Source organism: Tachysurus vachellii, chromosome 6 (assembly GCF_030014155.1).
Source record: "Tachysurus vachellii isolate PV-2020 chromosome 6, HZAU_Pvac_v1, whole genome shotgun sequence".
Taxonomy (NCBI): Eukaryota; Metazoa; Chordata; class Actinopteri; order Siluriformes; family Bagridae; genus Tachysurus; species Tachysurus vachellii.
Window position 1 is genome coordinate 3130663 of NC_083465.1, and position 22873 is coordinate 3153535.

Genomic DNA, 22873 nt, shown 5'->3' on the forward strand with positions numbered 1-22873 from the left:
TTCGTACACTTTTTTTTTATGTGATTTGATAAAGTGATAGAGGACAGGCTCAGAAACCTTCACAACAATTTTGGTGTATGCCATTTAAACCCTTTAGTAGAATGGGAATGAAATTCTTAATTTGTCGTCCAATCTTAAATGACAGTTTAAAACAAAATGTTAAATTTTATTTTGTTGTTTTATTTGAACATGAAATACAAGACAATGAAATGAAATGTTACAAAAAAAAACCCCACTCAAATAGTGTTCTGTATGGTCGTGATGTATGGGAATAAAAAGGTAAACTAATGCCATTTGAAAGAGAACAGTGGTTACTGGTAGGAATGCACAGGTCACGTTTCAACAGAAGAAATTAATTTCATACTAATGTTCACATTCTATATCAGTGTATATTGTGTTCTCTGTTATGAACAAGCTTTCACAGGTTTACATAAAAAATTACTTTTACAGGTGAAAAGCCATAACTATAAAAACTAAAAAAATGGATATACAAAAAGATTATTTTAAATGAACTTGGTCAGTGCCATTCATGAGAGTAGAGCTTAATTATTTGCTCTTATATCACTCCAAGCAGTTGCAGAGCAACAGACAGGGACAGGATGATGACGCCGAAAAGGCCGATGTAGCCGTATGCCCCGTTCATTCTCTTGGCTGGGTCTACAAAAAAGAAGAGAGAAGATGTGAGATGAGGTGACTTTTGAATACTTGGTTTTGTTTCTTATACCATCCCGATCACAGACATCTTTTCATCTGGGATGTCAAGTTTTCTTCCACCTCCCAAAAAACATTGCATTGGCTACACTAAATGTACACTTCTGTGTAAATAAGTACGTCCAGTCCAGGATGTATTCCAGCCTTACTCACGGACAGACTCCAGATCTGACGTGACCCTGACCGGCCATGATCGAAGACCAATGAATAAATGTTAAGAAATGATCAAATCAGAAATGATCTCTCTCAGCGACTGAATTACATCGGGCACATGGACAGACGATACAGTTGCAAATTAGAGTGTGAAACCAGTTAAAAAATGTGCCCAGTATATAATCTCATCCCAGTATAGTATAATCATATTGATAACTGCACTGAGTAACAAAACAAATAAAAGCAGAAGACTTACTGCCAGTGTAGTAACCCCAGGCATAGGAGAACCTGCTGGTCACCCAGATAACTCCCAGAACAGAGGCTGCCGTCTAAATGCAGAAAAGAGAGATATATAGATAGATAAAGAGAGAAAGAGACTGAATGAATTTGCGGTACCTTACAAACAGGAAGTCGGGTGCTTTTTTAAGCTTGCTATTTTCACAGATTATTTGTGGACGATCCTAAACTGCTTCCTTCCTCTAGAACTGGTTTGCTCCTGTTAATTCTCAGAAAAGTCATTTTATATTTACTTTCATATAAAGTGTACACATAAATAAATTCTTTCTAATATACAAGTTTTGCTGACTGACTTTCTTTTCTTTCTCGAAGGTTATAAAAGTTCCTGTTTCCCAACTTTTTTATGTCACATCTCTGTTTGTTTTAACCTCTCGGTGTGCTTGATCAGCCCTGTTAAATATCAACTAACACCATAAAAACTTACGAAACTTTCTTATCTGGGAAGGAGTCAAACACAGAGAATGGAGAGACAAAATAAGTGCAGTGAGAAATGTACAGCTTTTTACACCGGCGATACAAATCACGCATGTTAAATTACAGGAAAGCAATTCACTTATGTCGAAGTTCGGGTGTTTAACTCCCCTTCGGGACTCTCCTTTTTTGAGGACAGTGTCGGTGACGGTGAAAACAAGGACACTACTCACGGGATACACGATTGCAGCGATGGTTTGGAAAACCAGCCACTGTGGATAAACCTCTAGTGTGTTCTGATGAGCTCTCTGGATGCAGTTAAACACGTCGTCCTTAGTGCTGTACATAGTGGGGTACTGAAAACACAAACAAAACAATGTACAATTGACCCAAGCATCACAAAACTTTACTCAAAACAAACATTATCAAAACTGAGCAGTGTGAAAATCTTGTATAAGCCTTTACTCGACTGATATGGCTTAGATCTTCATTCATTCATTCATCTTCTACCGCTTATCCGAACTACCTCGGGTCACGGGGATGGCTTAGATCTGTACTATTCAAATAGAGGTTTGAGATGCAAAAAAAAAAAAGTCAAGTCAAGGAAACAACCAAAATATATGTATTGTGAAATGTCTGATTCACACTCTGGAAATCAGAGCGTAGGATGTGGTAGCTCGGTGTTTAAGGTGTTTGACTACTGATCAGAAGGTCATTGGTTCAAATCCCAGCTACACCATGTTGCCACTGCAGGGCCCCTGAGCAAGGCCCTTAACCCTCAATTGCTCAGGTGTATAAACTGAAATAAAAAGGCAAGTCTGAAGTTAACTGGGTGTCATCTGTAAAGTGAATAATAGCTCCAGACCACAACACACTTTATACCTCTTCTCTTCCATGTTCTTCATATGCATACATTATGTTTTATATATTGTTGTTTATTTTTCTTCAGTAGATTTGTATGAATGAAAATCACACTTTGTGGGCTATTCTTATGAATGGAAATCTGAAACTAATATGGTTTTGCTTCCTGTCTTTATAAACAAAGACCACAAGTGTGATCACACTACTAACAGCAGTACTACTGTACAGTTCAGTAACAAGCACAGAGCCACAGTAAACTAGTTATAAGCAGCTAAATCAGGTTAGAACCGGTTTAGTGATGCACTTATTTGCATTAAATCACCTCAGAGGCACTTTCCGATTTTCCAGCAATTGAAATAAAAAATGAAACAGACTGCACAACATCCTGGGAGGTTTAATCTCGCTTTGTTATGTTTACCTTCACGTCATATTTCTTCCTTGCACGTCCAACGTTAACGCCGAGGTACGTGAGCATGACCCAGCTGTAAAAGTAAGTCAAAATCACATAGCCGAAGTTGGCAGGAAGGAGGTCTAAAATCTCCATCGTTAAATCTCTTTCTTCACGATTAACTCGGTGCAGACGACTAATCTATTTAACAGGCAAATAAACTGCGCAGTCACGGTGTTGTAAGCGACTTATATCTGTAAAAAGGGAACGAGTACACGACTTCCAGCGAGAATGGTTCAGGAATCGGTTCTTTTAAGATATGCGCTGCCTGAATAAGGAGCCGAGTCCTCACTAAGTCATCTCGGCTCTTTTGAACGAGTCAGGTGATTTGGTTCAACTCATCCTGACTCGTTCAAAAGAGCCGGACGTTTGGGGCCAAAGTTCCAACGTTTGTGCTTGCTATCATGCTATCTAAGGAAGGGTTTGTTTACTTTAAAACATGCATAATTATCTGATTCATTACATATTAGCACACTAACACATAGCTTTAATGCACTAATCCATGAGAACCTTGGTGTTTCCCCCCCAGGTTCTAACACACCTTTTGAATGAGGTCAGGTAAATTGGTAAAATGTTCAGTACAGGTGTTAGACAGGTGGTGATAAACTGTATACTAAGAAACTGCCAGAAAATTGAGTCACTGGTATTTCTGTAATTTAATTCGGTAATTGGCAATCATTAGACATATCAACGTATTTATACAAATTTTATGTCGATTCTTCCAAGATTTTACATCACCACACACACACACACACACACACAGGCTCCATGGCTATTTTATCAGTGTATCTGCCTTAAAGCTGCACTTTGAACGTGCTACAAGCACCACAGTTGCGTCATCTCGATTGCTCTTAGCCTCAGTTTAACAAAGAAATAGTTTTTATCTCAGTGTTTTATCACATTGTTATAACAGTACATACACCTGGCCTACACTGATTGGTCATTTTATCTCAAACACATACAATAAACATGTAGGTTCACTTTCTAGAGACATGATTACTGTTGCTATGAACAACGTATCAGGCCCTTTCTGCCCTCTCGATCCATATCTATCTATCTATCTATCTATCTATCTATCTATCTATCTATCTATCTATCTATAGTACTGTACAAAAATGGACAGGTGTGAAAAAATGCTGTAAAGTATCCATGCTTTTTAATATTTGGTGTGACCAAAAATTCACGTTTGCCCACAGCATTATTTCTTCATTATTTCTAGCAGGTAGGTTGTTCCAAACATCTTGGAGAACTAACCACAGATCTTCTGTGGAAATAGGTTCTCTGAAATCTTTCTGTAATCCCAGACAGACTCAATAATGTTGAAATCAGTGATCTGTGTTGGGCCAACCCATCACTTCCAGGACTCCTTGTTCTACTCTATACTTAATAGTTTTTAATGACATTGGCTGTATGTTTGGTGTCGCTGTCATGCTGCTGAATAATCAAACACCTCCCTGATGGTATTGCATGATGGATAGGTATCTGCCTGTATTTCGCACCATTGAGGACACCATTAATTCTGACAAAATCTCCAAATCCATTTGCAGTAATGCAACTACAAACTTTCAAGGAACCTTTAGCATGCTTCACTTATAAAATAAAATCTATTACAGCTCGTCGAAGGGAAGTAAGCACGATTGACCTTTCATATTCTGCGTTAAGTTTCCTTGGCCGACCTCCGAATCTACGGTACGCAACATCGCCCTTTTCTTTGTGCTTCTTCAAACTGAACAGCACATCTGGAAATTCCAGTCTGCTTTCAAATCTTTGTCCTGGTAGAGAACTTGCTGGTGCAGTACAATTACCTAGAAATACACCTGCCTCATATCTCACATCATACTTTATTGACCAAAATTAACCCCCATACATTCCTCTTGACTAATATTAAAATTTTTATCATAAAATCTTTTTTTTATAAAATAATTTATTTATTTTTTATATATACGATTAAAAATAAACATTGAAATTAAGAAATGATGTGTGAATTTTTTTTTGTTTTGTTTTGTTTTTAGGAAGCATTAGACTGAATTTTACTTGCTTCCTGTTTCTGCGTGTTTGCATCATCTTCTTCTCAGTTACTGCGTGAAATCTGATTAGTCACCGAGGTTGTTTGGGCGGGGCTTTGCCTTATCCAAGCCTATCACCTCACTGTGTGAGAATCGAAACTTAACTCGTTTCCATGTAAAACGAAAGTAATCCACCAGTTTAGGATTAAAGCACAGTTTCCATCTGAGTGTCAGATGTCTTTATGTGTAGTCTAAAAGCAACCTGATCGTGTTTATTTTTTCTGCTTTTTGCACTTTGGGTTATTTCATCTCTTCTAAATGGACGCAGGGCAAATGAATTACGTCGGTTTGCTTAATGAATTTGCAACCAAAAAAGGTTGGGTTGTTGATTTTCAAGAGGAAACTGCAGGACCACATCAAATTAGAACGTAACTATATTCCTGAATCATATCCTGCATTAACATGTAATGTAAACATCTAACAATCCATAGCACAAGTTCTTTTGATCAGCAGTAAATGATGTAATCTTATATAATCAAATGTCTGGCTATATATACACTCACCGCTGTGAGAGGTCAAATACACTTATTGTCAACTTTAATAGGAACAAATATTCGCTTATAAATGTTCACAAGACTGAGTTTGATTGTCTCCTAGGTTCACTATGAGGGTCGTGATAAATGGGGAGGTATATCCTGAAGGTGTTGGATCAAAGAAGAAGGAAGCCAAACAAAACGCTGCAAAGAATGCCCTCGCAATTTTAAAGAAAGATGAACTGGATACAACAGTAAGTACATGTTTTTTTTTATGTTTTATTAAAAGTCTTTTAAGACTTCAGACATAATACTAAAAACCTAGTAACTTAAAATATAGAGATTTATTAACGCTTGAAACACCACCTTTCTGCACCACTGTTCTACCTTTTAATTAATATTGAAGTTCAATTACAGTTTGTAGATGACAGTTTCACCGCTAGAAATAAAACATGTATGGTATGTACGATATGTATTGTGTGGCACATTGGTGCAGCAAGTAGCATTGTTGTTTCAAACCTTCAGGGCCCCGGTTTGATCCTGTGTTTGGTTTACTCTCTTTCTGTTTGATGTTTCTTCTGTGTCCTCATATCTCCTCACACTTCCCCTAAAAAAGCTGCACCTAGAAGTGATTGGGTGTGTTTGTGCAGACTATGCAGACGGGAGGATGTAGTGTCTATTTTTTCTGTTTACTTCTCAAAAATGGACCATACTTTTGACACCAGCTTGAATTTCATCCTTATTCCATGACGTATTTACGGCAGAAGACGATTCTAGGGACTATCTGTATTACTCTGGAATTTGATTGAACCTGACAGGTTGTAATTCTTTTCCTCAGGAAACAAGTTCGGAATCTTCCGCAACGGATGGCAACGGAGAAGAAAATCTAAGTATCCAAAGCCTCAGGTAGGTCACTGTTACGGTGTAATATGGTGTAAAATTTAGGTTAATGATTTTGGTTAAATGGGTTTAATCCATTAGTTCTCTTCATGGAAGCCATTTACAAATCAGCCATCCATCCATCCATCCATTTTCAACCGCTTATCCGGGGCCGGGTCGCGGGGGCAGCAGTCTAAGCAGGGACGCCCAGACTTCCTTCTCCCCAGACACTTCCTCCAGCTCTTCCGGGGGAATACCGAGGCGTTCCCAGGCCAGCCGAGAGACATAGTCCCTCCAGCGTGTCCTAGGTCTTCCCCGGGGCCTCCTCCCGGTTGGACATGCCCGGAACACCTCCCCAGGGAGGCGTCCAGGAGGCATCCGAAACAGATGCCCGAGCCACCTTAGCTGACTCCTCTCGATGTGGAGGAGCAGCGGCTCTACTCTGAGCTCCTCCCGGGTGACCGAGCTCCTCACCTTGTCTCTAAGGGAGCGCCCAGCCACCTTGCGGAGGAAACTCATTTCGGCCGCCTGTATCCGGGATCTTGTCCTTTCGGTCATGACCCAAAGCTCATGACCATAGGTGAGGGTAGGAACGTAGATCGACTGGTAAATAGAGAGCTTCGCCTTGCGGCTCAGCTCCTTCTTCACCACAACAGACCGGTACATCGACCGCATCACTGCAGAAGATGCACCGATCCGCCTGTCGATCTCCCGCCCCATCCTTCCCTCACTCGTGAACAAGACCCCAAGATACTTAAACTCCTCCACCTGAGGCAGGAGCTCCCCACCAACCTGAAGGGGGCAAGCCACCCTTTTCCGGTTGAGAACCATGGCCTCGGACTTGGAGGTGCTGATTCTCATCCCCGCCGCTTCACACTCGGCTGCAAACCGTCCCAGTGCACGCTGAAGGTCCTGATTTGAGGAAGCCAACAGGACAACATCGTCTGCAAAAAGCATAGACGAAATCCTGTGGTCCCCAAACCGGACTCCCTCCGGCCCCCGACTGCGCCTAGAAATCCTGTCCATATAGATAATGAACAGGACCGGTGACAAAGGGCAGCCCTGCCGGAGTCCAACATGCACCGGGAACAAGTCTGACTTACTGCCGGCAATGCGAACCAAACTCCTGCTCCGGTCATATAGGGACCGGACAGCCCTTAGCAGAGGGCCCCGGACCCCATACTCCCAGAGCACCCCCCACAGGTCACCACGAGGGACACAGTCGAATGCCTTCTCCAGATCCACAAAGCACATGTGGACTGGTTGGGCAAACTCCCATGAACCCTCCAGCAACCTGGCGAGGGTATAGAGATGGTCCAGTGTTCCACGACCGGGACGAAACCCGCATTGTTCCTCCTGAATCCGAGGTTCGACTATCGGCCGAATTCTCCTCTCCAGTACCCTGGCATAGACTTTTCCGGGGAGGCTGAGGAGTGTGATCCCCCTGTAGTTGGAACACACCCTCCGGTCCCCCTTCTTAAACAGAGGGACCACCACCCCAGTCTGCCAGTCCAGAGGCACTGTCCCCAGCCTCCATGCGACGTTGCAGAGGCGCGTCAACCAAGACAGCCCCACAACATCCAGAGACTTGAGGTACTCAGGGCGGATCTCATCCACCCCCGGTGCCTTGCCACTGAGGAGCTTCTCAACTACCTCAGTGACCTCAGCTTGGGGGATCGACGAGTCCACAACTAAGCCCTCGGCCTCTGCTTCCTCAATGGAAGACATGTCGGTGGGGTTGAGGAGAACCTCGAAGTACTCCTTCCACCGTCCGAGGATGTCCCCAGTCGAAGTCAGCAGATTCCCACTCCCACTGTAAACAGTGTGAGCAGGGCACTGCTTCCCCCTCCTGAGGCGCCGGACGGTTTGCCAGAATTTCTTCGAGGCCAACCGATAGTCCTTCTCCATGGCCTCACCAAACTCCTCCCAGACCCGAGTTTTTGCCTCCGCAACCACCCGGGCTGAAGCTCGCTTGGCCCTCCGGTACCTATCAGCTGCCTCCGGAGTCCCCCGAGCCAACCAGGCTCGATAGGACTCCTTCTTCAGCTTGACGGCATCCCTTACTTCCGGGGTCCACCACCGGGTTCGGGGATTGCCGCCACGACAGGCACCGGAGACCTTACGGCCACAGCTCCGAGTGGCTGCGTCGACAATGGAGGCGGAGAACATGGTCCACTCGGACTCAATGTCTCCAACCTCCCTCGGGATCTGGTTGAAGCTCTGCCGGAGGTGGGAGTTGAAGTTCTCTCTGACTGGAGACTCTGTCAAACGTTCCCAGCAGACCCTCACGGTACGTTTGGGTCTGCCAAGTCTGTCCAACTTCCTCCCCCGCCATCGGATCCAACTCACCACCAGGTGGTGATCAGTTGACAGCTCCGCCCCTCTCTTCACCCGAGTGTCCAAGACATACGGCCGGAGGTCAGATGAAACAACCACAAAGTCGATCATCGACCTCCGACCTAGGGTGTCCTGGTACCATGTGTACTGATGGACACCCTTATGCTTGAACATGGTGTTCGTTATGGACAAACTGTGACTAGCACAGAAGTCCAATAACAGAACACCACTCGAGTTCAGGTCGGGGGGGCCGTTCCTCCCAATCACACCCCTCCAGGTGTCACTGTCGCTGCCCACATGAGCGTTGAAGTCCCCCAGTAGAACAATGGAGTCCCCGGTTGGAGCACTTTCCAGCACCCCTTCCAGAGACGCCAAGAAGGTCGGGTACTCTACACTGCCATTTGGCCCGTAAGCACAAATAACAGTGAGAGACCTATCCCCGACCCGCAGGCGCAGGGAAACGACCCTCTCGTTCACCGGGGTGAACTCCAACACATGGTTGCTGAGCTGGGGGGCTATGAGCAAGCCCACACCAGCCCGCCGCCTCTCACCGCGGGCAACTCCAGAGTAGTAGAGAGTCCAGCCTCTCTCAAGGAGTTGGGTTCCAGAGCCCAAGCTGTGTGTGGAGGCGAGCCCAACTATCTCTAGTCGGTATCTCTCAACCTCCCGCACCAGCTCAGGCTCCTTTCCCCCCAGCGAGGTGACATTCCATGTCCCTAGAGCCAGATTCCGTGTCCGGGGATTGGGTCGCCGAGGCCCCCGCCTTCGACTGCCACCCAATCCACATTGCACCAGCCCCTTACGGTCCCTCCTGCAGGTGGTGGGCCCACAGGAGATCGGCCCCACGTCGCTCCTTCGGGCTGAGCCCGGCCGGGCCCCGTGGGGTAAGACCCGGCCACCAGGCGCTCGCATGCGAGCCCCAACCCCGGGCCTGGCTCCAGAGTGGGGCCCCGGTTGCGCCATACCGGGCGACGTCACGGACCTTGTTTTTAAACCACTCATAAGGGGTATTTGAACCGCTCTTGGTCTGGCCTGTCAACCAGGACCTGTTTGCCTTGGGAGACCCTACCAGGGGCAGAAAGCCCCAGACAACATAGCTCCTAGGATCATTCAGGCACGCAAACCCCTCCACCACAATAAGGTGGCGGTTCGAGGAGGGGACAAATCAGCCATCATATCGGCTAAACATTTTACATTACGATAAGCCATGTGATAACAGAAGCAAAAGTCTGAACTAATTAATGTTAGAACAAATCTCTTATTGTCTTTTCCTGTTATTGTCTTGCTTCATCCCCAGTCTACGCAATCAACAGCATAGCACCACTATGGACACTGAGAACACGTCAGCAGACGTGAACTTCATAGGGCTCCTTAATCAATACTGTCAGAAGCGTAAACTAGTGAATGGTTTCAGAGCCGTAGAAAAAAAAGGGCCTGCACATGTTCCTGAGTGAGTATTTAGAAATCTTTGAATGATTGACCATTGAATTAATTTGTTTGTGCTCAAATATGTCCAGAATGACTGACAATCTTTTTTTCTGCTAGATTTGCAGTCAGGGTTGTCATAAATAATAAAGAATATCCCGAAGGACGGGGGAGGAGTATGAAAGAGGCAAGACAAAAAGCAGCACAGCTTGCCTTTAATGAACTCGATGACTCAGATTTAAGTAGTCAGGTAAATCCGACATGCATATTTCATTTATAATAGGGGTACTTTGCAACTTGGAAATTAATAAATTTTTCTTTCCAGAATTCATCGCTGGTCTCAATGAGGTAGGGTTGAAACAACACCTTTAATTTGTGATACAATACCTATTTGAGAATAAACTATACATGCTAATATTAACATTTTTGTTTCTAGTGTGTCACCATATCCTGCCAACTCATCAGAGTGGTTGTCTTCTGTAAGTGCACAGTTTGTGGTTATTGTAGTAATACTAGGGATAGACATGGCAGCCATCTTACATATGCATACACTGTAGTTAAAAACACAAAGTCCAACATACAAAAGCAATATCTTTGTATAAGCAGCACCATGCGTAAAGCCTTCAGAGTGGTTGTTGGTTTTGTTGGTTAAATTTGACCAAGTGTCCACTGTGTATCAGCCATGTAATCTTACAAATAAACTCAGGTATAGTAATATACAGTTGTTTCTTTTAAACCCAAAATAGGTTTTGCCATTTTTTATTGTTTATTTTTATTAAAATAATTTTTTAATATGTTATTGTGACTTTAGGCACCAGTATCACATGTTAAACCAAAAAGACAGTAAGTGTCACATGGATTTAAACATTCAGAAATATGTATTTATTTTATACACACTGCCATTAAACAAGTTTTGTCTTCTATTTTAGACTCGCTGCAAACTTTCAAAATTCACCAGAATTCAATAAAAAGGTATTAGATCAAAATCCTACTCATTTACATTTACATTTACATTTACAGCATTTGGCAGACGCCCTTATCCAGAGTGACGTACAAAAGCGCTTAAGTCTCTATCATTGGATACATTAATGCTGGTTCACTAAGTTACATACTTTAGATACCATGAGTTTAAAACATTGTTCAAAGTTTTTTTTTTGTTTTTTTTTAAATGCAACCAACATTGAAAGAAGTGCTAGTTGAAGTGTTTCATGAATAAGTAGGTCTTCAACCGTCGTTATACATGAAACACAACCAGCACTTCTTTACTCAACACAGTGCATTTCACCACCTTTAAGTTGTTCTCTCAATACGTAAAGCAGAAATCATCCCCAGACAGTTTTAAAAGGCCAATTTTCTAAAATTATTAATTTTCTGTGTTTCTTCCCATGATCCTCCAATTAGCAATCTAATATCAATGCGCTCAAAATACCAACACCCTCAATAAAGAGTCCCCCTGTTTCCAGCCCTACAATAAAATCAAGGTAAGTTTGTGTCTGTGTATAGATTTTTTTAAGATATACTTTTGCGTGTCGTGTGTTAATATGTTAGGATTGTTAGGACGGAAACTTTTCTTTCTTTCAGCCCACGAGTTTGTGTTTGGCAGATACAAAAACCACTAAATCATTGCTGTTTTCTGCTTTCTTGTAGGTTTTTAGAGGAGTTTGATACAATAAGTAGAATTGGCAAGGGAGGATATGGTCGTGTTTTCAAGGCCAGGCGAAAGCTTGAAGGTGCAACCTACGCTGTCAAGATAGTAAGGTTTACTGAGTGAGTACATAAGATTTTGCTATATGTACCATGATATTCTTTGACATGCATTAATATACTCTGTATATCACATATTTGCTTGTCTTCCACACGAATTTTGTATGTACTGTAGTAAGGCTTGCAGAGAGGTCAAAGCTTTGTCACAACTTTGCCATGCTAACATAGTGCGTTACCACTCATCATGGACTGAGGAGACAGAGTACAGAGATGTATTCAGATCAGACGATTCCAGCGGTTCACAGTAACTTATCTTCATTTATTTTGGGATTACACTAAAAGTTTATCCATTTGTTTTAACTGATAACAATTATATAAGTTTATGTAATACATTTTTGATTCTAGCTCTGGCAGTGGATCAAAATTCCTCTATATTCAAATGGAATTCTGTGTGGGAGAAACTCTGAAGATGTGGATAGATGAGAGGAACGATAATCCTGAAAAATACCCAACACGGAGGTTGGAAGCAGCAGACATAATAAAGCAGGTCTTGGAGGCAGTGAAATACATCCATTCAAATAAGCTCTTCCACAGGGACCTAAAGGTAGGTTACTCACTAAAGTACAGCAGCTTAAAAAACACTAGCACGGCTAACAGTGAAGGAAAGCCAGCTTATAGAGCTCAGTATCTGCTATTTGTTATTCTGTTAAAAAAAATCTTAGAACTGAAGAATTTAACATAATGCTGCTACTGATACTAATTTACAAGTGATTCACAAGTTGTTCCTTAATTTCAACCAGCCATTAAACATAATGTTTGGGCAAGATGGAGTTGTGAAGGTGGGAGATTTTGGACTTGTTTCCAAAGAAGAGAGAGATGATGACGGACAACTGTTGGAACACACCCAAAAAGCCGGGACCCATTCTTATATGAGCACAGAACAGGTTTGTCACTTATTTGCAAAATTCACGACTAGAATTGATGACTGTACAGTACACCGTGTGTTTTATTTGTGTGTGTCTCAGAGACTACGCCAGAAAAACTATGGCAGGAAGGTGGATATTTATGCTGCGGGCCTTATTTTCTTTGAGTTGCTTTGGCGGTTTGGAACAATTAGTGAAAAAGAAAAGGTTAGTGAAATTATACATATACATATCATAAATATAGTATATTCAAATGTTCTTTTGCTAATTACTAAAAATATTTTAAATGTCCTTAATCATCACAAAATAAAGCTATAAAACATTTTCAACGCTGTCATTTTTAGCAATGGGACTGTATACGAAGTAGGACTTTTCCGAAAGAATTCTGCCTAAAGTTTTATTTTGAAGTAAGTAAACTTTTGTCTTTAGTCATTATATGATTGTATGTTGGTTATTTTGGTCACGTTTTGCATAGTGTATAAATCATGTCTGCTACTTTTGAAGAGTGAAAGCATTTGGAATACACTACAAAAATGTATTTAAACATTTTGTGAGTTTTTCTTGAAACCAGTGTCATTTAATAAAACACATTTAATAAAAAGTTTTGACATTATTTTGTTTGTTTGACAACAGCTCAAAAAGACACATTATGATTATGTGATCTTTTCAAAGTTGTGTGCACTAGTAATTGTTGATGTATATAATATAAAAAAACACAAAATAGTATGCTGTGTTTTATCAAGTGCTATTTTCTAAGCTGTAAATAATGAGGGTCAAAGAAATAAGCAACAAGCTTTCTGTCTTCTTCAGCTGTTTTGTAGCATCATATTTTAAAAAATGGCTATTTCCTTTTCAGTCAATATTACCTATCCCTCTATATTTTTTAATGCTTCTGTTTAAAGGTGATAGACTAGATATTATTGTCTCTACTATCCACTAAACCCTGTTTTGAAAGCTTCTTTTTAAGAAATTTGGAAGCCCAAAAACCTTAATTAAGCACCTGTGTATCTTGACTCGCAACCTGTGTATCATGACTTGGATGTCATTTATTACACTGTCATATAAGGCACTAAAAACAACCACATGTCTTTGAACTGTTTTGTTTTGTACTGTTGATTTTGCTTTTAGGCATCAAAAGAATTCAAGAATGGTCCATGTAAATCTAATACTTTATTACCAACAAATTTTATTACAGCACAAGCTAATTGAAAGAATGTTGTGTGAAAATCCTGAGAAACGACCAGAAGCCAGCGAGCTGCTCACAAAGCTGGTCCAACACTCTGCCACCACCGCCTCAACAAAGCATGAACACAGGACATACTGATGGGTGAACTTCAGTCTCACACTTTGACAAAATATCCAAGAACTCTGTGAAAATAAACATCCCATAAAATATTATTACGTAGATGGCTTCCATGTGGCACTTTAATAATATGGAATAACTGCATGTGATATTTTTGAGGGCATTTTATTTGTTAATGCTAGATCATTTTTTTAATCATGGCATGGAAGAACTTTAGTGTTTGATATAGTCTTTTACTAAATGTTTTGACAAGGATAAAAATCACAAATTCCACCTAAAATTTATAGAGTAGGCTATTTTGCTGGAGAAAAATCTAAATTGTTCGAATTGATATTCAATGGTATTTTAATTGTTATATCTGTTTTTAGAAAGAGTTGGGAAAAGGTCAATTTGGAATGTGCAATTAACCTTCACTTAACATTTTATATGTAATATATATTCTTGCGTTCATTATGGTGATGAATCCGAAAAGATGTTGCTAGATTCTTGTTTTACAATGTCAATTAGTTTCAAATTCACTTTAGATTATAGTAGATGGATTAAATTAACATGTTCAGACGGACATTGTTACTTTACTTGTTTGTAATACTGTGCTTGTTTTTCTGATCAAGTGTGATATATATGTTTGACTGTCACTATAATAATGGACGAGTGTTATTAAGCATAAACAACAGTGAGTATTTATAGATGTTGGTATAACATTGTTAAATTTTTGGATAACAGGTTTGTTTAGTGGAGCACTAGATGGGATGAGACCAGAGACAGAAAACGTTGCAATTAGTGTCATGAATTATTTCTGTGTCTCATTTCCCTTTTCCTTTCCACTATATCGGTGGAATCTATTTTTGTGTATCAAAAACCTCTTCTTTCTGAAGCTGTTCATTAAAAAGTACATCTTATAAGGAAAGCTTGGACGAGTTTTGCCTTCTTTTCTTAATTTAATATTTATCCCGTTTGGCTTTCAAGCTATGCAGTGTAAATTATAACGTTTTTAAAAGGTGTGTAATGCTTTAAGGTTGTGTCTGTTTACCTGCAAAAGCCTAGTGACGTAAACATGTACGTTTCACCTGTTGAGTTGATTTTAAACAGCTGTTCCCAATGAATCAGGGTGATTAGGATGCTATAGAAAAGCTTGGACTGTTTGGAATGGTATAGATCTTTGGATTTTCCCATAGACTGTGACAGTTTGCAAAGGGTGTGAATAATTTTGGACATGCCACTTTTTGTTCAAATGTAAAAAAAAAAGATGAGTAATAATTTTTTCCACAATGATGCCTCTTGTACATCGTCTTATTATCTTCTGGGAGACGCCTGTGTCATTTCTAATCAAGAAAAAACTTGCTGTTTGAATAAAAGTAGGGTTTTCCAGGGTTATGAATAATCTCGGGCTTGACTATATATTTTAATATTATATTATATTATTTATTTATTTATTTACACATCATCACCGTGTCTTCTAATTATTTCTCCAGAGCTTGGTATTTATTTATTTATTTAGAATGAGTGGCGAAGCTTGTGGAAGGTTCTGGAAACGTCACGAACGTTCGACGGCGATGACGTAGCAGGATTCTGAGGGGTTGAATAACAACCGGTTTATTCCGCTTAGCAACCAGTCGTCTGTGGTGGCTCTTCGTTGACGGTTCAATCGCAGAAAGTCCGAAGTTTTACTTCTTTTGACGGATTAACACTGTTTATTAAGGTAAAAAAAGGTTCATTCTGTTATCGTTTTAACGACCTTGTTGTATATATTATGATTTATTTATCGTGTTTTATTTCACCGCGTGTTTTACGTCGCGTTAGCTCAAGCTACCATCTTGACGTAATGCTAACGTTTAAATATAAACAAATATCTCTCGCTAGAAAGTTCACATTCGTTATAAAACTGATCTTTAAACCGACTTGACACAATTTCTTAAACGCTTTTTGGTGTTTAAAGTTACATAACTAGTATAAAATACCACAGATTTTTCGCTAGTCTTGGGTTCAGGAAGTTTTATCTGTAGTCGTTATTCAATACTAATTAAAACCTCAGTCTTTAATTATAGTATTGATTCTTGTATTAATTGTAATTGTAATGAGTCAGATGACTATTTTGTTTAGATAATGGTGTTGTAATCACTCTGCTGTCTCATCGCTGTGGGCGGAGTTTAGGTTCCACATTCTGACCTGTTGTGGTCTCAGTTTCTAGTGTATTCTTTAGTCAGCACTCTGGTTTCTGTTTTAACTTCTCATTACATTTCATGAGCTGTAATTACAAAGATTTTAAAATGTTTCCCTCTTGCTTATTTTTCGACTTCGTTCAGTCTGTTGCATCGATGTTAAAAAGTATGTACATTTTGCAGGTTCTACAATGAGGGCTGAAGCTAAGCTGCAAGACCAGCAGTGTCAAGTTAGTGAGGGAATGCGTCTCATTTTCAACCAGGAATCGTCCCTGACGGACAGATCTTCACGATCAAGAAGTCGCAGCAGTGATGGTTCTTACTCCAGCAGTGATAAAAGCAGATCTCGCTCTGTGTCACGGAGGCCACGACACAGCTCACGCTGCACTTCATCGTCAAGCTGCGGCCCCTGTTCTCGTTCTCGTTCTCGTCCACGCTGCTGCCGAGCTTCAGGTCGTTCCCGCTGTCGGCTTCGCAGCCGATCTCGCTCTAACAGACCCTATCCTGGGCACTCATCCCGTTTCGGGCGAAGAAGATACTCGCGCTCCATCAGCCGATCTTCTTCCCGAGAACGTTATTACAGGAGGTCAAGGACTTCCCGCTTTCGCTCTCCAAGCTATAGGAGAAGAGCCCCCTCGCCCTTGAGGAGATCCTACAGCCCCAGGCCGAACTCTCCGGAACGTTCTTTACATCTTACTCAGAAAGGTAAATTTAATATGCTCCTAATACCAGTTTGTATGACGTCAAATTGTTTCTAAAGCCTGTAGACATGACCGATTATTTTAATGCTGTCTTTTTGCAGACAAAATGGAACTTCTTAACATTGCCAGAGAGAATGCAGCAAAGATTCTGGGAGTAGAAGCAGTGAAGCTGCCTGCTAGTGTGAGGTGTTTCGAGGAACAAATGAAACAGACGATAGCACCCGACACGGAGAAAAGGGTGAGAGCCGACCCGGTGGCAGTGAATAAACCATCACAGGTCAGTTATAACACACGCATACTCTTCCTTATCAAGTGGGGTCAGTGACACATGGCAGTATTTGTCACCATAATGTGAAAAGAGACTTTGTTCTTTTAGATTAACAGTTCTGATTAAAAAACTGTTAAAAGTATATAGGCCTCTACATCGCATCCACATGAAAGGGGCTGTTAGTCTTTGCCAAGTTGTAATTTTTTCTTTCTTAGTTTTTTATTTAGTCCTGTATTAAAGCAACCTGGGTCATCGTGTAAATTATCTCCTCAGACATGATTGTTTTTGGCCGATGGATGTAATGGAATCGTGATGAAGACAAAAAATATAGACCACCAACAACCACATACTGTCTTGTCTGGACTAGGTAATAGGTAATACTATACAAGAATGTGTGTGTGTGTTTGTGTGTGTGTGTGTGTGTCTTTGTGGAAAAGAGATACTGAGATGCAAAACCCCAATATCTTGGTGAATGTCTAGAGCACTTCAACTGCATTGTGTGTGTGTTTGTATCATTTCTGTTCCTGTAGATCACATGACAGTGGTCTGCACTCCTCCACCCTTTGGAGTAGGAGAAAGATGGGGAAATCATTTCACTTGAGAGGCGCCGTTTTTCAAGACTGTTTAAAATCTTGTAATGTGCAAAGGTCAAGTAACGTCAGTGTAAATATCGTTAGTCCTAAAAATGTCCTCCTGTCCTATCATGGCTCGTGACTATCATTACATGGCTTCAATCATATTTCATATTATTCTTGCTACGAGGCAAGTAATCGTAACTCAGAGCACAAACCTTTACCAATAGGAATTTATTGTACTCTTGTTGATAGTTGCATCGGGTCCGTTGTTATTTACCAGAGTCTTTCTTGATTCTGTGTGTCTGAAGAAACTCAGGACTGGATTTTAGAGGGCCTTAAATCAGAAGAACCCTTATTTACCAAAGACAAGTCTGTGCACAGAGCGCTGGATGGGGTTTGGAAAAAAATACATTTACTGCATTTTTATTTAGGATACTTTGTTTTATTTTATGATCTTTTATACATTTTCTTCCTTTTTCTCTGCCTGCAGCACAAGCGGTTGGCAGAGATGGGTAAAAAAAAAAACATGCACTATAATGCCAAAGTCACTTTAACTTGGTTTCCTTGTTTCTTCATGCATGTTGGATGTTACGTTAGGAAAGGATTGTTAATTATATTATTGTTAATATATTTGTCTCTTCTTTTCATTTCTTTAGGATGAAGGTGAGGCAAACGAAAATGTTTCTAGAACGTCTCCTTCAAGGAAACCGATTACCTTCAGTATCAGTGTAAGTAGAGAACAACTTATTGCCAGAATAGACACTTTTGTAATATTTTTGTCAGTTATTATTTTGGACAATAAAATGAAGTTTCTAATTTGTGTGTTCTGTCTTCAGAACGTTGTTGCCAAGCCGCCCAGCAGCCCAACGCATCACGTTACAGAGAGTAAGGTAACATCCAGAGCAGACAGAATTGGGAACAGAATGCCATATGGAAGGTGGATCCCTGTCAAGATGGTTTCCACTAAAAAGCGCTGATCCTCTAGCGGTGGAGTTTAGTGTTGTATAATACTGTATATACTCTACATATATAGGGGGGGTAAAAATACTGGATTTATAAGCCATTTTTTGTTTCAGATATAAAGTGTTCAGATATAATTAAGTTGGAAGAAGGCAAGAGGATATCGAAAGGTGGGAGGATTTGTATGTAACTTTCTTAAGCTGTATATAGTTTTAATAAAGATTCTAAAGTGATGTGATGTAAAAATAAAAAAACTACAAATTAAACATAAAACTCTTCAAAGATTTGTGTTTAGAATGAATGTGTGTGTGTGTGTGTGTGTGTGTGGTGGGGGGCTACTTTCATATACAAGTGTATATTATGAACACAGTACATATTTTGTTTGTCAATTTAAAAACAGTAGGTGGTTGCAGGTCATTTGGAAAGTGCGTTCACCTGCTGTTCAGGTTTCTGGTCCAAATGGGCTTTTGGGAATTTTGGTTCCTTAGGTGATTAGTCTTGATTTGAATGGAGTCTGTAGTTTAGTGCTCCTGTCTGGCTCAGCATGTTAATGTAGTGTCTAGAATGTTATGATGCTGAAGGTCAGGGTGAATCCCACATGAGTGATATAAAAATCTATAATGTACAATGTTATGTAAACGCATACAGTGTAATATTATTTACATGTTCGTTTATGTTAAATTTATGCAATATAGTCAATAAATATATTTTTTTAACTATGTAAATGAATAAATGGATAGTAGTATACTAACTTGGTGTGTATAATAAGTAGAATGTTGCATATAGGAACATAAAAGTAGGTTATATTAAGTGTGTATACTTATTAAACACTTAATTCATAAAACATTTGATCAAAGACACTACAGGTGGCTGATGTCAGAGTATTTTGCATGAGAGCTTTTTATTAATACACATTCAAATGTTGGTGTTTAAATATGTACTTTCACACACAAGAAGTGGGTAATTGAGGTCGGTGGTTGGTCATGTAGACAAGCCTGGTTCTAATCCCAACCTTTCCGTTAAAAAAATCCAGTGTTCTTTGCAGGGCCTAAAGTAAAATAAATAAAATAAAGCCCCTAAAAAAGCAGCATGACATGTCAACCCTGGTAGTTTGGTGGGTAAGTGATGTGCCTAATGATGCAGATATGTGTGAGTTCAAATCCCGGCTGTTTATTTTGAAGACCTTGTGTGTTCTATGCAAGGTATATAAATTAAAAGATAAAGCCCCTAAAAAAAACAGGGTTGTTTGAAGGTACTGGTGGCTCAGTGGTCTGAGGGTGAGGTCTGTCCTGTCACTGCATGGACACACAGGATTGAGACTGGCTGAAGGTGAGCTGAAGGTACTGGACCCAGGAGGGACACTAAATCCAGCAAAGAGAGAAAGGAGAAAAGCTGGTCTGTCCCAACTGGGGCTCCTGGGGTGGTGAAAGGAGGGGTTATGCTACTCTGGGCTGTGTGCAATATAGCTATATATAACCTTTTAATATTGTATATACACTGTATATATTACTGTTTCTATATATAATATTATATATGCAATAGAGTCAATAAACAATTGTTTTTATTTTAAAAGACTATGTAAATGAATAAATATGATAAATGGATAGTAGAATGTGTCGAATAGTGCATATAAGTAGGTTATATGTGTGTATATATATATATATATATATATATATATATATATATATATATATATATATATATAAATAATGAAATGCACACATTAAAATTACACACAGTCTCGTGGTCTCGTGGTCTTACACATGGTCTCGACAAGCCAAACCTCACCCTCAGACCATTACTTTACATTGCTAGGCAGAAGAAAAGGCATGAAAATGACCCTCGTACCAAGTGGAACAACATCCACTAGGTGGCGGTAGTGCTACAGAAAAGTTCAGCCCAGTAGAAGCTGTGCCTTCTGCGCATGCGCAGCTCGACAAGGTGCCTTAAATGCTGGCTTTTGGTCTGACTAATTGTTTCGTGCAATGTTTGCCTGCTCTTTCTCGCCGAACTCTTTATTAAGCCGCACATGTTAGTGTTTTTCCAGCTCTATCACATCTGACTCAACTCATCAGCTCATTACTAAGCCGTAAGAGCAAGAAAGCAATGTAAAAAGCCAATTTCCTTTAATCTGTTTTAATGTAGTTTTGGCAGACAATCTAAACCCACTGGTGTTATTACTCATGTCTTTAGTTGCTCAACTTCTCTGTTGTTTATCTCCTTGTTGCTGATATGTATTATTCACTACACATTGCTTTTGTCTAGAAGTCTGTTTAGTATTTCTGACTTCACTTTTGGGATTAATAAAGTGTATTGCTCATAGCCAGGCTCAAGCACATCCTTTCCTGCTCCTTAATAGCATCAGGTTTTATTTTCAAAGCTGTTTGTCTGTAAGACATAGACAATAAACTGCATTCCCTTATGTATACCTCCATCATAGCATCATCCCAAGGCCTACCAATTTATTTATTTAATGAGAAGTGAGGAATGAATACGACAGAGTGCTCTGTTCTAGGAAAACAACAACAACAACTTAATAGTAATTGAATGATATATATTATTAATTAAACACCAACGCATCCGATTTTTAACCCATTTATAGTTACACACAATGATGTATCACTTACGTTATAGCAGCTTTAAACTCATTCTCCCTCTTTGCTTCTGATACCTAAACACTTGTTATTGAACAAGAGAGAGAGAGAGAGCAGAGGAACCGCTTCCTAATGATGGATGACGTTTTAAATGAATGATCAAGGTCAAGCCAATTTATTAGCAGGCTACATCACACAATCAATCAGAAAGACGTCTTGGGAAGACGTCCAACTGTGAAAAGACTTTGTTCATGATTTCGATTTGAAATACATCAACAGGCTGAATTCTTCTTTGGCACCTTGGTCTTTTATGTCGTTTCGTAGAATCCTGAAGTTTGCCTTTACACACATGAAGCAGTCGTTTCCATTATACTAAAATCAAGCTCAGTTGGAACCAGCAATCGTGGAAAACGTGTCATGAAACTCTACCCAGATTTTGGTCTGTTTTTTTTCTTTCTTTTCTTTTAGTCTCATCAGTGCTGTTGCAGGAAGACAATTATTCCAGATCACAAGATTTATCTAATGTATGAACTTCAGGGCACAAAGAAGCCAATAGATGTTTTTTACAGCATCGCTAGCTTTTGAGATTAATTACCATTCAGTGCATGTAATAAACACAGACACATCCACGTACCAGGAATAGTGCAGCAGCTCTATGGACTGAGACCAACCACAGAAATCAACCTCGGGCCTTTTCATCCAACGAAAACTCTCCTCAACTTGAGACCTTAACAAAACCAGAAAGGGAGAAAACTCTATTACACTGCTGAAGGGCAACATCAACTCTTATCTTAAGCTATTGATTATTCCTAAGAATTAGAAATTGATAATGTTAACATGAAGTTATAAGAAATAAAGAGAGAACGTGGACAGTGTACGTACACAAGTGGAGATCTTGTAGTGATGCTCATATCGTCAAGCTCACTTGAAATATTACAAGGCTTTCAGGCAAATTGCAACTGACATCCAATTAGCTGTCTTTAATGCCACAGCTGCCAGGCGGCCGTTAAAGTCGATCACATGTGTAAAATACTCACTGAGGCGCCTGACTCAATAATTATTTAGCAATAAAACTGTCTAATAAAATTCACTGACAAATTGTGGGAACTGCTGCGTATTTTGGCTGAAAGGCTAAGCGTGATCTGATGATCTGCTTCCTCGGGAAAAAAAAACCCCAAAAACAACAAAAAAACAAAACATGTGATTGTTGAAAAAGTGAAGTCTGCTTGCATAGTATTTCTACAGCATTCTGAAAAAATAATAGGAAAAATTAATGCATATAAGCAAATCCGAAACTTTGTGGCATTTTAAAATAATAATAAGTAAAGAAACACTTCAGTTCAGTTGTGCCTCCAAGGAACATAATCAACAAAGTCGTACAATGCTGCCCAATACGTTAGGATATATTCCTTTTGGTGCAGTTTGTGTCTCCCATGACTTTCATAAACGAGTGCAAAAACAGAACCGCTCAGACTCCTAGGTTCTAGATGACAGACCCGGATCCATTTCTCACGGTTCTTTGTGGACGGATCAGGAGCGCCGGACCGAGCGTTATCTGTTCACAGTCAATTGGGACAAACATTGTTTATAGTCCAGAAAATACATCAGTTGTGGGCAAAATAGAT

At 40.1% G+C, this 22873-nt stretch overlaps 3 protein-coding genes across 4 annotated transcripts; 2 read left to right on the plus strand and 1 right to left on the minus strand.

Moving 5' to 3' along the window:
- Positions 1–159: 159 nt before the first annotated feature.
- Positions 160–3113, minus strand: mgst3b (microsomal glutathione S-transferase 3b). Its single transcript, XM_060871771.1, has 4 exons — positions 2852–3113; positions 1806–1928; positions 1121–1193; positions 160–657 (listed from the first exon to the last, which is right to left on the minus strand). Exons 1-4 carry the CDS (start codon positions 2975–2977, stop codon positions 557–559), a joined length of 423 nt encoding a protein of 140 aa, XP_060727754.1. The 5' UTR covers positions 2978–3113; the 3' UTR covers positions 160–556.
- Positions 3114–5067: 1954 nt separating this feature from the next.
- On the plus strand, positions 5068–14898 carry LOC132846946 (interferon-induced, double-stranded RNA-activated protein kinase-like). Its single transcript, XM_060871772.1, has 17 exons — positions 5068–5315; positions 5545–5674; positions 6259–6326; positions 9934–10086; positions 10182–10311; positions 10387–10409; positions 10498–10540; positions 10873–10904; positions 10991–11033; positions 11463–11542; positions 11709–11828; positions 11941–12069; positions 12171–12369; positions 12566–12709; positions 12791–12895; positions 13033–13095; positions 13884–14898. The coding sequence occupies exons 1-17, from the start codon at positions 5206–5208 to the stop codon at positions 14010–14012; spliced, it is 1701 nt and encodes a 566-aa protein (XP_060727755.1). The 5' UTR covers positions 5068–5205; the 3' UTR covers positions 14013–14898.
- A 632-nt stretch (positions 14899–15530) lies between these two features.
- On the plus strand, positions 15531–18938 carry LOC132846947 (arginine/serine-rich protein 1-like). 2 transcript variants are annotated; one of them, XM_060871773.1, is made up of 5 exons: positions 15531–15690; positions 16334–16855; positions 16953–17128; positions 18351–18422; positions 18531–18938. In XM_060871773.1, exons 2-5 carry the CDS (start codon positions 16342–16344, stop codon positions 18669–18671), a joined length of 903 nt encoding a protein of 300 aa, XP_060727756.1. In that variant the 5' UTR covers positions 15531–15690; positions 16334–16341; the 3' UTR covers positions 18672–18938. The 2 variants fall into 2 exon arrangements, 1 of the variants encoding a protein (XP_060727756.1); XR_009648569.1 differs by lacking the exons at positions 15531–15690; positions 16334–16855; positions 16953–17128 and adding an exon at positions 17135–17486 and having other exon boundaries at positions 17650–18422; positions 18531–18608.
- The last annotated feature ends 3935 nt before the right edge of the window (positions 18939–22873 follow it).

Excerpts from the sequence above, each read along its gene's own strand:
- mgst3b (XM_060871771.1), bottom strand. The coding sequence starts at position 2,977 with ATGGAGATTTTAGACCTCCTTCCTGCCAACTTCGGCTATGTGATTTTG. Across the intron at positions 1,929-2,851 it reads GGAAGAAATATGACGTGAAG|TACCCCACTATGTACAGCAC; the intron begins GTAAACATAACA and ends TTGTGTTTTCAG. Across the intron at positions 1,194-1,805 it reads TCGCTGCAATCGTGTATCCC|ACGGCAGCCTCTGTTCTGGG; the intron begins GTGAGTAGTGTC and ends TTCTGCATTTAG.
- LOC132846946 (XM_060871772.1), top strand. The coding sequence starts at position 5,206 with ATGGACGCAGGGCAAATGAATTACGTCGGTTTGCTTAATGAATTTGCA. Across the intron at positions 5,675-6,258 it reads AAGATGAACTGGATACAACA|GAAACAAGTTCGGAATCTTC; the intron begins GTAAGTACATGT and ends TCTTTTCCTCAG. Across the intron at positions 12,070-12,170 it reads GACGATTCCAGCGGTTCACA|CTCTGGCAGTGGATCAAAAT; the intron begins GTAACTTATCTT and ends TTTTGATTCTAG.
- LOC132846947 (XM_060871773.1), top strand. The coding sequence starts at position 16,342 with ATGAGGGCTGAAGCTAAGCTGCAAGACCAGCAGTGTCAAGTTAGTGAG. Across the intron at positions 16,856-16,952 it reads TTTACATCTTACTCAGAAAG|ACAAAATGGAACTTCTTAAC; the intron begins GTAAATTTAATA and ends GTCTTTTTGCAG. Across the intron at positions 17,129-18,350 it reads CAGTGAATAAACCATCACAG|GATGAAGGTGAGGCAAACGA; the intron begins GTCAGTTATAAC and ends TCATTTCTTTAG.